The sequence below is a fragment of the Artibeus jamaicensis genome, unplaced genomic scaffold (assembly GCF_021234435.1).
Source record: "Artibeus jamaicensis isolate MK-2021 breed Jamaican fruit bat unplaced genomic scaffold, CSHL_Jam_final contig_3109, whole genome shotgun sequence".
Taxonomy (NCBI): domain Eukaryota; kingdom Metazoa; phylum Chordata; class Mammalia; order Chiroptera; family Phyllostomidae; genus Artibeus; species Artibeus jamaicensis.
In genome coordinates this window covers 1,759,534-1,775,241 of record NW_026521716.1, presented here as the reverse complement: position 1 = coordinate 1,775,241, position 15,708 = coordinate 1,759,534, and the positions used below count along the sequence as shown (strand labels likewise).

General features: G+C 56.9%; 1 protein-coding gene across 7 annotated transcripts in view; it reads right to left on the bottom strand.

Annotated features, from left to right (window-relative positions):
* PPFIA1 (PTPRF interacting protein alpha 1) overlaps positions 1-15,708 on the bottom strand; it is a 73,460-nt gene that overhangs the window by 39,494 nt on the left and 18,258 nt on the right. For all 7 annotated transcript variants that reach the window (XM_053662887.1, XM_037135239.2, XM_037135240.2 and 4 more), the window contains exons 3-6: positions 1,494-1,595; positions 1,057-1,221; positions 608-682; positions 143-244 (exon numbers count right to left, since the gene is read on the bottom strand). In XM_053662887.1, the coding sequence (XP_053518862.1) occupies positions 143-244; positions 608-682; positions 1,057-1,221; positions 1,494-1,595 (444 nt within the window). The remainder of the gene's footprint in view (positions 1-142; positions 245-607; positions 683-1,056; positions 1,222-1,493; positions 1,596-15,708) is intronic.

The window sequence follows — 15,708 nt, the reverse complement described above, 5'->3', positions numbered from 1 at the left end:
ACTGCAGAGCGCGCACGAGCGAGCGCACGTGAGCGTGGGAGTCCTGGCTGTGCGGCAGGTGTCACGCCTCTAACAGCCCCGGGAGCAGGGCGGCCCCGGGAGACGGCCGGTCAGAGAGGCGGGGAGACGCCCGGAGACTTGCCTTTCCGTTCGTGCTCGGTGTGCTTTCCTGTTCGTGGTTCATGTCAAGCACCCCATCTGCCAGTGTTTTTTTCTGATTGTTCTGTTCTTTAAGAATCATTAGCTAAACCAAAGAATGGAACGAGAGTAAAGGAGTAAGTAAAGGCAGCAAAACTCCTTCTGGAGACACACAACGATAAACTGCAAACGTGACATGAACACGGACGCGCGTGACATTACTCATCCTGAGTGTACCTAGGTTAACAAAATCAGAATTTACTATCCACCACTGGACAAACAGGTCCCTAAGAGACTCTGCAATAAAACTCCAGTTCACTGGTCACTGAAAATGACCGGGAGGTTGGTCCTCGATCAGAAAGGCCAACACCCTCTGACAGCCACCACTACCGTTTCCGTAATGGTTTTCAAATTAAAAGGAAAATGTAAAGCCCTCACTTCACACCACGCGATGACACATGAAGCTTACCTCTTTGTGGGTGGCGCCCAATTCTTCTTCTAACAAGCTACACCTTTCAAGGGCTACTCGTAAGCGCTCTCGCACCTGAAAATTGAAGGGGTGGACTTTGTATGAACATATTCATCTGAGTCTTAACAAACAGTTACTGTAATACAACTTAATAGAATAACCTAACGTCTTTCATTGATGTTAACATTTGCTTAACAGCTTAATAACTTTAAATTTTAGAAACACATTCCCCCTAAATATACTATTCAATTCTTAATAACAAATCAATAAACTGAGTATTATACTTTTTAAGACGTTACTGCCAACTCACACTTTTCAACCACACGGAACCCCATCTTCCTACGGGACGGTTCAGAAGAACACACAGAGCCGCCGCGACCGCGGTGCCCGTGCAAGCCCACCCTGTGACACCGCGTGTGCCCAAGTCAGAACCACTGCGGCTCGGGTACCTTCTCGTCCAGAGCTTTGTGGTGCTCAAATAAGGACTTGAGCGCCTTGAGGACCTCCACCTCGCTGGACACGCCCGCCGGGGACTGGGCCTGCCTCTTCACCACCGTCATCCTGAGCGAGCGCTCGTGCCGCGAGACCAGGCACTCCAGATGCTCCAACAGCAGCTGCAGGGAGGCCGAGGCGCCAGGTAAGCAGCGCTCCCGACACCCTGTCTGCATCTGGGGTGAGTGACTCCCCCCACTCATCTGTAGTCAGACGCGGCCCCCGCAAGCGTGTGAGGGTGCCGGTCACTCTCACTCCAATGGGGAACACGGCCCGAGCACGCCCGCCAACCCGCCTGGGGCCCCGCCGGAGGGGGGTCATCTCCGGAGGCGCCAGGCGCTGACCCGGGTGGGCGGTGCCCCGAGGCGAAGGCCCCGCGGGAGTCCCTACTGACCCGGGTGTTGTTTCTCTCCGCTTTCAGTTCGGCGATCTCCTCCTCCCGCTCCAGGAGCTGCTCTCTGCACACGTTCAGCTCCTTCGTCAGCGCTGCAAACTCCTAGGAAATGAGGAAAAGGAGGCAGCCCTTCAGGACAGACTCTCGTCCAGCCTCTGCTCCCCGCGCAGAGGCGACCCTGGCCCTCAGCCGGCCAGAGGGATGCCTGTCACACTCCAGGGAAGGAGGGTCAGACCAGAACCCCAGGACCACACAGGCCACCCTAACTCAGGCTGCCTGGCGGGTTTTCAACAGAGCAAAACTCCTCTGGAATAATTAAAATGATGTGCCAGTGTTTCAGTGTACTTTGTAACTTTTCTCCACCTAAAGGACAAAGAAAAGATAAAGGCTGACTTTGCCAATCTGACATTAAAAATATGAAAAGTGGTTGATTCAGGTAACTCTACACAATCAGTATACAAACAGGTGGCATGTTCAAGTTCATCCATAAGTTAACTCTTTGAAGTCAAAGTCAACTTTGCTGCAGAAATCGCCCCACTCCTCAGAGCCTGACTGACAAGGCTGGCCCCCGAAGCCCGTGTGACCCAGGATGCAAAAGCGAAGTCCTTGGAAAGCCAGTGAGAAGAGTGATGCGCAGGGTTTGGTTCTTCTTGAATGCTCTCATTGGGAGAGGAGGAACCGAAGGGGACGGGAAGGCCGCCGACTTAGAGACCTCGAAGGACACCTGTGAATGCCGGCACCGATGGTCTAGGGCCGCCGTGCCTTTGAACTGCATTTCCCGGCTGTGCTACTACAGCTGTCCCGCTTTCCCCGCTGCCCCCACACCACTGTCCCTGTCCGGGGATCGTGCGTATAAGTTCTGTGGCCACTCCATTTCCTTTCTGTACTTCACACCCCCCACCCCCGGCTATTTTGTAACTACCTATTCATGCTTCTTGATCCCCTCACCTCTCCCATCTGGCAACCGTGGGCACGCGCGGTCCCCACGGCTCTGCCTCTGAGCTTCTTGTTTGCTCAGTTTGCTTTTAGGTTCGGTTGTTGGTGTGTAGGTGTCTGTGCCTTTCAGTGTCCGTAGTTTCAATCTTCTTCCCACGTGAGCCCCCCCTAACCTTTTGTGTAATGGCAGCTGGGGGATGCCGAGCTCCTTTCGCCTTTCCTTATCTGAGAAGCTTGTTACCCACCTGTCCATTCCGAATGACAGCACCACTGGGCAGAGTCATCCTGGCTGCAGGCCCCATGCTTCTGATCACTCAATATTCCTGCCAACCCCTCTAGCCTGCAAAGTTTCTTTTGATAATGCAGCTGACAATCTTATGGGGTCTTTCTTGTGGGTAATTAACTGCTTTTCTATTGCTAACTTTAAGATTCTCCCTTTGTCTTCAACCCTTAGTATTTTAATTGTAATGTTTTTAGGAGGGGGCCTCTTGGGTCCGTCTTGTCTGGGACTCTGTGCTTCCTGGACTTGAATATCTATTTCCTTTGCCAAGTTAGAGAACTTTTCTTTCATTGTTTTTTCAAATATATTTCCAATTTCTTGCACTTTCTCTTCTCCTTCTGGCACCCCTATGAGTTGGCAGGTGGGTGCCATATCTGAGACTCCATCAACCTGGCTAACACTGTTTGCCCCACCCTGGAGATCCCCTGAAGCTCCACCCCACCCAACTCAGGGGCCCACAGAGGAAGTTCGCAGGGGTATTTCCACGTGAATGGCTGTTCTTGGCTCAAGATTCACAACTTCCTAAATCCTACCAAACGAGCAACAGCAGCCCCGAGCCCACTTAACTCTTGGTAAGTGGCCCCAGGCCTGGCACTAGCAGAAACCAGCCTAGATTCAGAGCCTGGCTTCACCTTGGAATCTCCAAGCCCAGAGCAAGTAGCAGCCATCTCAGACTGCTTTACAGCTCAGGCAGGGTGGTCCCAGGCAGAACACAGGTGGAGGCTGACCTTGGCCTGCACCACCCAGAAAACCCCCGAGCCTGTGCACCGCTGACAGCTACAGACCACACTGGAACACCACCACCCTGACCCCGCACAGCGGACCCTCCACAGAGGACGGAAGCTGGTGGTCCACGGTCACAGCCAGTCCTTGCAGCTGACTGGTCTGGGTAAATCCCTCCCATCGACCTGCCAGCAGCAACCACGGCTCAACTACAAGAGCACAGTGTACACAGCCCCCACAGGGGGTGCACCTCAAGTACCCAGCTTGGGGGATGGGGAGAGGGGAGGTTGTGCCACTGGACTCCACAGGACACCTACTACTTGGGCCACACGACCAAGGCATGGAGTCACAGCAGCTCTGCCTAATACACAGAAGCGAACCAGGGAGGCTGCCAAAATGAGCAAAGAAAAAGAACTAAGCAAAATGGCGAAAAGCAGCCCATCAGATGCAGAGTTCAAAACGCTGGTGATCAGGATGCTCGAGGAACTTGGTGAGGACTCAGCAGCATAAGGAAGGCCCCGTCAGAAACGAAGGACACACTAATTGAAATAAAGAACACTTTACAGGGACACAACAGCAGAGCGGATGACGACGAGAACCAAACCGATGATCTGGACGTAAGGAAGCAAAAACAAGCAAGCAGAACAGCGAGAAGAAAAAAGAATCCGGAGAAACGGGACGGTGCAGGGAGCCTCGGGGACCGCCTCTAGCGTCCCGACAGTCATTCCCGTTTATCTGACTTCTCCGTCTCTCCTCCGAGAACCCTCCACAGCCCTGGCTGGCATGGCTCGGCAGCTTCGGCCCCGTGGACTGAAGGTTCAGTTCCCAGGCAGGGCCCGTGGCCAGGCTGAGGGCTCAATCCCCGGTCAGGGTGCGTGAGACAGGCAGTGGGTCGCTGTTCCTCCCTCCGGCCCGCTCCCCTCTCTAAAAGCCATGGCCCGGCGCCCGTAGGTGAGGATGAAAAAAGAACCCACGACTCTGTGTGAGCAAGCCGCCGGCTGACAGCAGGGGGCGCTGCACCGACCCGTTCGCAGTGAAAGGGGCAGCAGCGCACTTCACAGAGCAGCCCACTGGGGGTCTCTGAGGGTCCTAAGGTCAGACAACAAACGAAGAATCATCCATTCGAGGAAGTCTACGAAGAACAGGTAAGCAAGGGCAAGAGTCTGAGTACGGGGAGTGCCAAGGTCACGGTGGCTGGGGGGCCTCCCAGGACCGGAACGCATGTCAAATGTGACTCGGAGCACACGCCCTAGGAGGGAGGGAGACTTGAACCGGGTTGGTGTGTGGAGAAACGGGCACCCCAGGCCACTGCTGAGCACACTGGGGCGACGGCTCAGCGGCAGGGGGCGGCCAGGGAGCAGCGGGCGCCAGGCCGGCTGGGCGCCGGGCGTGCGCAAGCCACACTTCCCTGAAGAGCAACGACAGAGGCGCTGGGGGCAGACGTCCACGAAACCACCCAGCCTTCAGGACCCTGGTCGAAACGGTCATTTTCACGTCACGCGTGCGGTCAGCCCTTGGACAGGCCCCGTCTTACGTGGACCTGGCAGTGAACCGCGCGGTTCGAACGCCCACACCACAACCAGGAGCCTGTGGGCGCCACGTGTCCCCCAGGCCCGGGACTCCGCCATCCGCCGTGGGCTTGCGGGGCTGCTCCCCCGCCTCTGCGCCCAAGGGCACTTCTCTCTCGGGGCCTGCCTGTGTATTCTGGCTTCTTTACTCCTCTGAGTTTCACCTTGGAACCGCCGTGTTTAGAGAAGAGAGGCGTCAGAGCCCGAGTTCATGCTGCCACTCCGACTGGAGGTCGAAGTGCATTCGAGAAGTGGTGCAGAGCCAGCCCAGTGGACCAGACAGGCGAGCTGGGCCCCTCCTGCAGAGCAGATGGACAGACAGCAGGGACCCAAAAGGTCGGCCCTGAGCAGAGAGGCCGTCACCTGCGAAGATGGTGCTCGGTGGCACCGGAGCTAAATTCGGAGAGGACCCGGCTGTGCCACTGGCGGGAGCCTCGTCACACAAGCACCTTGGTGTCTGCTCCCGGAAGGGCTGTGTGAGGCTGGACTGCAAAGCCCCCCCCCCCCCGCGCCGCAACACGACCCCATCTGGGAGGTGCGGGGAGCCGGCCACATTGGAGCTGGAGGGCCCAGCACAGGGAGTGGGCCGGACTGCCAGGTCCAGGCAGAGCTCAGTACAAAGCACGGGCTGCAGACGGGCCTGTGGGACAAACCAAGGCGCCAAGAGCAGCACCGAGTGGGGTTGCCGGATGAAATGAGGGAGGACCTGCCCCAAGTCTACGGCAACACGCTGGGGCGGGGGGGGGCAGGACACGGGCCAACACTGGAGACGGAGACCAAGAAAACGCTCTCAAGACAGACCCGAGTCTCCGCCACGTGCCAGGTACCACCCGCTCTCCAGCAGTTTCTAGAGGCTGTGCTGGACCCTGTGTTCAGAGGGTGAGGCCCAGAGCGGGGAGGTGGCCAGCAAGTCAACATGGGCAAGACCAGGGGTGAGCGCCCGTGAGAAGCCGCGGGTCCAGACGTGCAGACGGCAGAGCAGCAGATCTGCGGGTGGGCGGTGTCTGAGAGGAGAGGAGTCCCGTTTTCTGAGAAGGGAGGGACTACGGAAGATCGAGTTGTGAACCGGGACTTGCTGATCTGTTTTCAGGACTTCGAGCGGCAGTGCTGCAGGAGAGCTGTGACCCCCAGTCCGGAGCCCTGGGGGGTGGCGGGGGGGTGTCCACTTCACCCCCCGAGTGCAGGGGAGAAGGAGCGAAGCCGAGCCCTGCGGCGACGGCCCAGGGACAGAGAGGGAGGGAGGGCCCAGCGGACGAGATGGCAGGTGGGTCGCTGGTGACGGTGACACTGCAGTTTGGCGCGAGGTGGGACTGAGGCAGGAAGGGAATGGAGGACGGCAGCGAGGGCACAGGAGCCGCAGAGGGGAGCCGACAGGCCGGGCGGTGGCTGCAGCAGACGTGGGGACCCAGGCGGGGGGTCTGCCGCGAGGAGCTGACACAGGTCGGGTCACCTGGGTAAGTGCAGAGGGTGGGTGGAGGTCCACACACAGGCGGGGACTCGGGGCCGCCCCCTCCAACCGCGTCCGGCCTTGCCGACGCAGTCACTCTGAGGACGGGCGAGAAGCCCCGTGTGCAGGGGCGACACGAAGCCTCCTCGAAGGACGGCAGGTCCCCGTAGAACAGCAGCGAGACTACGGCAGCACCCGGGCCACCTCCGGTCACTGGTGGACGTGCACGGAGGACGGACTCCGTGGAGCAGGTCTCTGTGGGGCGGGCAGGTCCCAGGATGCACAGAGGCGAGGGCACTGAAGGGCTGGCACAGCAGTGGCGTCCCGGGGGGAGGACAAGAGGGAGGCCTGAGGGCAGAGGGGGGGCGTGGCGAGGCGGTGGGCGCACAGGACCGCAGACCCCTAAAGGGCCGAGCATCTGTTTCGTTTCTCAAAGTTTTACTCTCTGCTGTGAACAGATCTCACTGCCTGTACACGCAACCCCGAGTGGGAGCATAAGGAGCTGGACCCTGGGGGCCCGGCGTGTGCCCGTGCCCACGTCACAGCCCAGAGCCCCGCTGCCAGGGGTCAGGGAGTGCGGTGACAGCGCTGGGCGTGGCGTGGGAGGGGCCCCACCCTCGCTCGCTGACCTGCAGGCGTCCCCTCGCACCCCCTCCCACCACCCCCAGAGTGAGCCCTGTCTGGTCCCACGGCTCCCCGCCCCACCCCTGCTTTCCCAGGCAGCCCCAAACTGACTGCCTTCTCCTGCCGACAGGATATATTCAATTCCTACCATTTTGGTAAAAATACGAGTGTTTCTTAAAATAGATTCACTAGCCAAAAGCACCCCACGATATGCTGCATTGGTTTCGGTAAAAAGCAAATTTACAGAACTTGACAATTGTTTTTACTCCTTAAAGGAAAACTCCCTCTGCTCAAAAGAATTCAACGAGCGAAAAAAGTATGGAAGCAAATTTAAACTCAAGAGCTTAGACACACAGGAGACAGGAAATCCCACAGTGTGAGACGCCCACAGTGCGTTCAGCGCCCACTCTGGGCGCCGCCACAGCAGAATGACCCTGTGGCCCGGACGAGCCCACGCAGGGCCCCTCAGCACCCCACCCACCCCAGGCCTCCGCCCGCCCGCCAGCGTCTCCGTTCCTCCTGGGGAAAAATGTTTGTTTAAGAGATACCGTGAGCCCAGCAGTCTGCTGGGCTAAAGCGGTATTCAATTTACTATGATTCAAGGTGAAAGTAGTTTTGGAAACTGAATTGATACAATCAACCACTGGAATATTTTCGTTTTGAAGTATAAGTGTGAGCAACACACGCTTGTATTTGTTTCTGTTCAATACTTCCTAGGATTGAGAAGAGGAAAAATAACATTTAACCATTAAAATAAGTTCAAGAACTCGGTTTTACATGACCTTGAAAATGTTGCCATTTGTTACTTCTGGACAAAAGGCTCGGATGTGGGTAAGAGGTTCAGGTAACAGGAGCCAGACACTGTTGATCGGAACCCACAACACGCCCCACCCACAAGCGATCCCTGGGGCTCGGACGCAACACCTGCCCTGAAGCGATGATGCCCTCCCGTTCCCTCCCCCCGGCAGGGCCCTCCGTGCCCCCCACGGGGTCTGACCCCTCCCGTGTCCGCAGCTTCAGTGACCCCATGTCATGCATCTACACCTTTCATTCCCCTCGTGTCCATCAGCAGCTGCCATCTTTAAATTTCGTTATTTTCGCTAACTGGAGGCAAAAAGCAAACGTCCCCCTAGTGCAGAGACACGGACAGTCATGACGAAATGGACACAGGACGACCTACTGTGAGCTAACCGAGGAGCCCCTCAGCAGGGCAGCGAAGACCACGGCCCCCGCAGACAGGGCGACTACTCGGCACTGAAGGGAGCGAAGCAGGCGGTGCGGCCTCGAAGACACGTGGAGGAAATGTGGACACGTGTCACCAAGTGAGAGGCGCCGTCCCACAAGGCCGCGCCACGTGATCCCAACCACGTGACCCTCTGGGAGGGCAAAGCAGCAGAGACAGCGGTGCAGCGGGTGCCAGGGTGGTGGGGGTGGGACGGAGAGGTGGCGCAGACCCCCAGGGCAGGGGACCCACTCTGTCCGACACAACAGCGGTGGACACGTGTCCTCGCCCATTTGCCCAAACCCATGGAACAGACACCACCGAGAGGGCCCCTCGGGCCAGCTGTGGGCCTGGGTGACGATGCTGCGCCTGCACAGGCTCATCGACGGTCACCAACACACCACTGGCGGGGAAGGAAGCAGGGGGAATCTCTGCACCTTCCCCTGGATTTGTCGTGAACCAGACACTTGCTCTAAGTATTAACTACTGAAAAGCAGGCCCCATGCCTCTTTCCTAAACCACGGCTGAGCAGTGGAGGGGTGCACCCTGTGCGTCCCTAATTCCAAGCCGCCTCAGCGGGGAGGACCCCGGAACCTCGCTGTCCGACGTGGCCCATTCACCAGGGATGGCGGCGCTGCTGGGCAGCAAGGACAGAACCCAACTGAGCACTGTCCAACCAGCCCACCCAGAAACAGGTAATTTCTGCGAACTTAGCGTTCTTCACTCCAGAGAGGAGTGCACGACCGCTGTGAGTGTGTCCCACAGGCCGGCGCCGGCGGGAGTGAGGCCTGGTGGAACCTGGTCAGCAGGGTCACAGCACAGGCGTGACAAGTCACAGCTGGCATGTTGATGGTTCCCCTATGATGTCCCATGGTGCGCTGGAGTGCGATGTCGTTACGTCACAGAGTCACATGCTTACTGCTTTGTTATAGGAGATTTTGTAATAAAATGGTTTGGCCAGACCCTGCATTTGAAATTAAGACCATTCGAATTCACGAAAGCTGTGACCACACTGCATTTCTTTCCCCAAATTAGCAAGTGGAAGGTCGTGGACGTAAACCCCGTCCCGCCCGTTTCCCGGAGGGCTGCCCGTGGTTTTTAGCCTGCCCGCAATGCCGCGTCGCCGTGACCACTGCGGAGCCCCGGGACATCTTCATCACGGCCCCCCAAAGAAGCCCCATCCAGAGAGCAGTCAGTCCCCATCGCCCGGCCCTGGAGGCCACCGTCTGCTCTGCCTCGACGGAGCTGCCGGTTCGGACACTGCAGGTAGGCGGCAGCACGCAGGACCTGACCTGCCTTCTGCACCCGGCTTCCTCCCTCAAGGGTCGCCCACGCCGTGGCGCATGTAAGGGCTTTGCTCCTTCCCGGGGCTGAGGCACTGCCCACCGTGGACGTGTCCGCCTGTCCAACTCCCCCGTAGGCGGACAGCAGGGTGGCTCCCGCTCCCCGGCTGTCACGAATGACCCTGCTGCGAGCGTAGCTGCACGAGTGCTCCCACGGAGGCGTGCTGTCTTTCCTCCTCGGCTCCGCTAGGAGCGGACGTATTTCTTCTCGACAGAGAGAGCGCCCACTGTTCCATTTCTGTTGCTAACTTCCAATTTAAATAGCCAGGTATCTTAGCCCTCACGCCCTTCTTTGGAAGGCGGTTTCTTTTAGGCAAAAATTGGGATTCCTTCATGGGAAGTACGTGTGAGGTTAGCCACCCATTTTTCATCTTTCTGCTGAAGAGAAAACCAAACTATTCTGGGTTGTTATGAACATTTCTGTATTTAAACACAATTTCTTACAATTTGTCAAGACCATCTAAAATATGAACGCATGTGTATATTTCAAAACAACCTGAAATATTAGTATGAGTGTATAGTTCATGCATTTCCTAAGCAAGTGTATAATGATCAGTAAAATATTCACAAGCGAAAACATTGTAATTAAAATTTTAAATCTGAGCCGGAAAGGCTGGTGAGAACCAAACTAGTGAAATAAAAAATCAAGAGCAGAAACCCCTCATCCACCCATGAGGGGGCCCCTCCGGACTCCCCCAAACAGGTTTGTAAAAACACTGCGACACTGGACGTCTGGTGGTGACGGGGGCAGGTGGACGTGCTTCACCTCCTAATGCAACCGCAGAACCACAACCAGGTCTCACAACAAGCACCACCCAGAGCCGTTGGAAAACCGAGATGTTTGGAAGACAACCAAGGATTCGAAGAAGACACACTCACCCAGCCGGGTAGGAGGGGGCGTCGTGGAGACCGGTGGAGAGGGGGCGCGGCGCAGCCCCCGGCCGGCCAGACCGCGGAGCCCAGGGCTCCGGCACCCGGAAGACAGACCCCGTTACCTCTGGCTGTAAACACCAGCGGGGGCTGGAGCAGCAGAAGAAACTGTCGGATTTTTGCCGCTTAAAGAACCCGCAAGGTCTCAGAAGGTACACAAATACACCCACTCCAAGACTCCCAACGGGGGCAGCAGCTGGAAAGGCACCAGTCACACACGGGAAGGCGGGGAAGTGACTGGAAACGGGGCAAGTGCAGGGCAGGGCAGGGCAAACCGCCGGAGGCCCGGCAGCACCGTGCCCTGCTGGCGCCCTCCCCACAAAGCCAGGCAGCGGAGAGGCCCCGCCTGGGCCGCCGCACCACCGACGGTGCCGCTTCTACACAGGTCACGTCACCAGGACAGGGTGTCAGAGCAGCTCCGCCTCATCACAGAAACGGACACCGGGAGGCGGCCAAAACGAGGAGACAGAGGAACACGGCCCAAATGAAAGAACAGAACAAACCCCCAGAAAAAGAACGAAACCAAATGGAGACGAGCAACCTATCCGGCGCGGAGTTCAGAACACTGGCGATCAGGACGCTGACGGGACTCCTAGAGCACGGCCAAAACACAAAGATGAAGCTGCGCCAAGGGAAATAAAACACATACGCTGGGAACCAACGGCGAAGGGAAGGCAGACAGGATTCAAACCAATGATGTGCAACAAAAGGAAGAACTATTCAACCAGAACAAAATGAAGAAGCAAGAATCCAAAAAGCTAGGAGAGTGTAAGAAGACTCTAGACATCTCCGAACGCACCGATGCCCACGTCACAGGGGTGCCGGAAGGAGAGGAGGCAGAGGGAGAAACTGAAGACTTACTTGAACAAACAGTGAAAGAACTTCCCTAATTTGGTCAGTGAGACATACAAGTTCTGGAAACACAGTCTCCCGAACAAGCTGGGCCCAACGAGGACCACGCCAAGACACATCATAACTAAAATGCCAACAGTTAAAGATAAGGAGAGAACCTTAGAAGCAGCAAGAGAAAAGGAAACAGTCACCTACAAAGGAGTTCCCATAAGACTGTCAGCTGATTTCTCAAAGGAGACCTTACGGGCAAGAAGGGGCTGGAAAGAAGTATTCCAAGTCATGAAAGGCAAGAACCCACAACCAGGGTTACTCTACCCAGCAAAGGTACCATTTAGAATCAAAATGCAGATAAAGTGCTTCCCGGACAAAGTAAAGCGAAAGCAGTTCACCGTCTCCAAACCCTTATAATGTTAAATGTTAAAGGGACTTATTTAAGAAAAAGATCAAAACCATTAACATCAAAATGACAACAAATTCACAACTATAATCAAATTAATCTAAAAAAACCTGAGAAAACAAGCAGAACAGGAACAGAATCACAGATAAGGAGATGGTGTGGAGGGTTACCAGCTGGAAGGAGCGGGGGAGAGTGGGGGGAAGGTGCAGGGACGAAGGAGCGTAACTGGTACAAAGCAGACGGGGGAGGTTCAGAAGAGCACGGGGAACAGAGAAGCCGAAGAGCTTCTATGCACAACCCACGAATATGAACCAAGTGGGGGGACCACTGGAGGGAGGCGGGTACTGGGTGGAGGGGGGCAAAGAGGGAAAAATTAGGACGACTGAAGAGCATAATCAATAAAATACACTTTTAAGAAAAGCACACACTGCTCACAGACACGTAAGGTACAAACAGTCCCAGACGTGTGACGTCCAGCACAGAGGACACAGCCAGCGACGCTGCCACAGCCAGGCACCGGCCGGGCAGCGCTGGGCGTGCCGGGGTCACTCCTCAGTCCCCTGCGTCAGCATCGAGCCACCAGGCTGTGTGCCTGGAGCTCCAGTCAGCTGTGACTGAAAATAAAACACAAATGGATAAAGGAAATCAGCACCTCCAAAAGTACTGTATTAGCTCAAAAGAGTTTCAAATAAACTAAAAACACTAGATAACAAAACGAAAACACAATATGAAGTGCACTGATGTCCAGTATATGCTTGTATCCCGCTTCCAACTTCCCAATAAAGGGAGCCCGTGATCTCGGATGCTGCGCATTCTCACTGGAGCACAAAAGATTTTCACTTTCACACATTCCACTCTGCAGATCCACGCACGTGACGAGAGATGACTGAACCATAAAGAAACTGTCTTTAACGTTTGAGACCGGAAACCATGTAGGTCTGTGGCGGTCAGAAGCCATCATCAGGAACAGCGTAGGGTCCGCTGCATTTCCAAGGAGACGCTTTGGCCGTTACAAACTGGGACCCTGCAGCGGGGGCGGCAGCGAGGCCAGGGCTGAGGGAAAGGCTGTTCTGAGGCAGGATCAGGCGTGTACGGACCACGCCCCCACACGGCAGGCGAGGGCAAACCAGACACGAGCGCACCTGCCCTGCACAGCTCGGGACCCGAGTGGGTCTCTCTGCCGGCGCACGACACCCTCCCCGCCGCCAGCCGCACTGCGCGCCCTGACGATGGCATAGGAGCCGTCCGTCTGAGCCCATGGCCTCTGGCTGCGACAAGCGACAGGGCAGGCAGGGCCCCGGTCCTTCCGAGTCAAACGCCCGTGCACCTGGGGCAGATCCTGCTCCTCCGGACGCTGCCCGCGCCGGTGACCCGTGCTGCCGCGCGTCCTCGCGGCCCTGCCACGCCGGCCTGGCGTCTCACTCGGTGTCCACTGTCCTTCTCAGCTGCATCCCCCGTCCCCTTACCACACAGGGTCTCCAGAACCTTCTCATATGCCAGAGACCAGGGCGTGCCCAAGTGCAGGCTGGGGCCCGAGAGGCAGCGCGCTTCCCGTGACACACGTCACGTCCCACCCTCTGCCGGGCCGAGGGAACTCGCGCATTCTGGTGCCCCCTTGCACAGAAGGCTCCCTAGTCCGGAGGCCACCCCATCACCCCACTTTGCCTTCTCCACCCGACAGCCTGCACCACACTGGCCCACCACGCTGCGGCCAACACTCGCTCGCTTCCTCCGAGCACGTTCCAATGTGAGCGCCTTACTCGGTGTGTGACTCACGCTGACACGCGTGCAGACAGCAGCCGCCTCCTGCGTCCGCCGCACATCGCCAGGCTCGGTGCTCCTGTGGAGACGCCCAAACAGTTATGTGACCGAGCACCTCACCAGGAACGACCCTCAAACTGTTGCAGCGCTGTAACGAGGGCCCTGCGCCTTCCAGCCACGTGTTTAGACAGCCCTCTCCCGATTTTAGTTTTGCACTGGTTTCAGGTGTGCAGCTTGGTGGCCACACGGTCACATACTTTCCACGGTGCTCCCCTCGGTATTCCCGGTGTGCCCAATGGCACCACGTACACTGCCGCAACGTCACTAACTACACTCCTGGCGCTGTGCCTGGGCCCCGCCCCCGTGGCTACTTTATTACTGCCGACGTGCACTTCTGAACCCCGTCCTCGCTCTCACCCAGCGCCCCCAGCAACCTCCAGCCTGGGCCCTGTGCCGCAAGCCTGGCCCAGTCTTGTTCACTCTGCTCCTCGGGTCCCACGCAAAAGCAACATCATATGGTGCTTGTCTTTCTCTGACTGATCACTTCCCCGAGCAAACAGTCAAATTTCATCCTTTTTACGGCCCAGGAGCACCCCGGGCGCGTGCGCACCGTGGCCTCTTCATGGTCCGCTTCTCTATCAGTGGGCGCCTGGGCTGCCTCCCAACCTTGGCTGTTGAAAATAACACTGCAGTGAGCACAGGGTCCATGTACCATTTCGAATTAGTGTTTTGGGTTTCTTCATCTAAATCCCCGGAAGTCACTGGGTCATAAGGCATATACGGTTTTTAACAAGTATTTTATGACAGGAAAGATTATGATTTAAAATATTACAAACAGAAGGCATCAGACTGCTCTAGGTCAGGGCGTCAAACTCATTTTCACGGGGCGGGGGGGGCACATCAGCCTCCTGGTTGCCTTCAAAGGGCTGAATGTAACTCCGCCTCCTGAACAGTTACGGCAGTTAAGGGGCAGTTACCTTTGAAGGCGACCTCCGGGCGGACAGAGCCCCTGGTGACAGCGGGTCTGACACCCCTGCCCTAAGCTACAAACATGCAAACGCATCTGCTGGGCCCAAAGTTACATCGTTCAATTCTCAACGCTTCTGACGTTACAAATCACAGCGTATTAAATGAAGTTTTGTTGTTTTTGTCATTTCCTTCTACATTTACAATTTATAGCGAGAGAGTTTTCAACGTCCTGACCGCCCCCCCCTGCAAAGATCACCAACGCCCACGCTGATCCCCAGTGACAACTCCGAGAGGGTGTCCGGCCTAGGCCTGCGGGCGGCCCAGGGCGGCTATGCACCCAGCCCATCACAAAGTCATGAATTTACTCAGAACACGATCAGACGTCCTTGTGATGACATGTCGCAATGTATTCAGCGTGTGGTCCCGAGACAGCGAGGCTGCCACCCTGATCCGGAGCACAGGCCCGGTGCTGGCCAAGCCTACGTGGCCATTTGTGCAGCCCTGTGCCACGAGGGCTGCCCTACTGGCTTTTAAACGTGAAACGTTTGCATTACAGAAAGGGGCTGATTTTGTTCAAATGCCACCAAGACTCTCCACTGCCCAGCCCTGGCCGGGAGAGCGTGGGGGGCAGCTGTGGGTGTCTCTCCCTCTCGCGCTCTCCCTCCTTCCTCTCTCTAAGCATATCCTCGAGTGAAGATTTAAAATGGACAAAAAGAATCTGCCTTTTTAACCCCGCCACGGCAACAAGGGACACGCTGAAATGTCACCCTACTTTGTACACGTAACAGTGAAAATGACCGTGGCCCTCTGATCACTCGGGTTTACATCCTGATGCTTCCTCTTGCCGAAACGTTACGTGCACGGTGTGCGTGCCCACACACAAGGCCCTTCTGGGGACAAAGCGGTGCCCCTCTGTCCTGGCGCCTGCCGCAGAGGAACGGCGGGCTCCCACCAGACCCAGTCCCGCTGACTCAGTGGACTGGACGTGCATGTCTGCCCCCTAGAGTTAGTCACGTGGACGGAAGCATCTCCAAGAGACAGGGCTCTACTCCTGGGTCTGCTCCCCTTTCAGTGAATCCCTCAGGGCGCTCTGGACATCGCCCACCGTGTGGGCAGTGACAGCTCCGGGGAGCGTGGGGGCAAGTGCCGGTGCCTCGGGCACC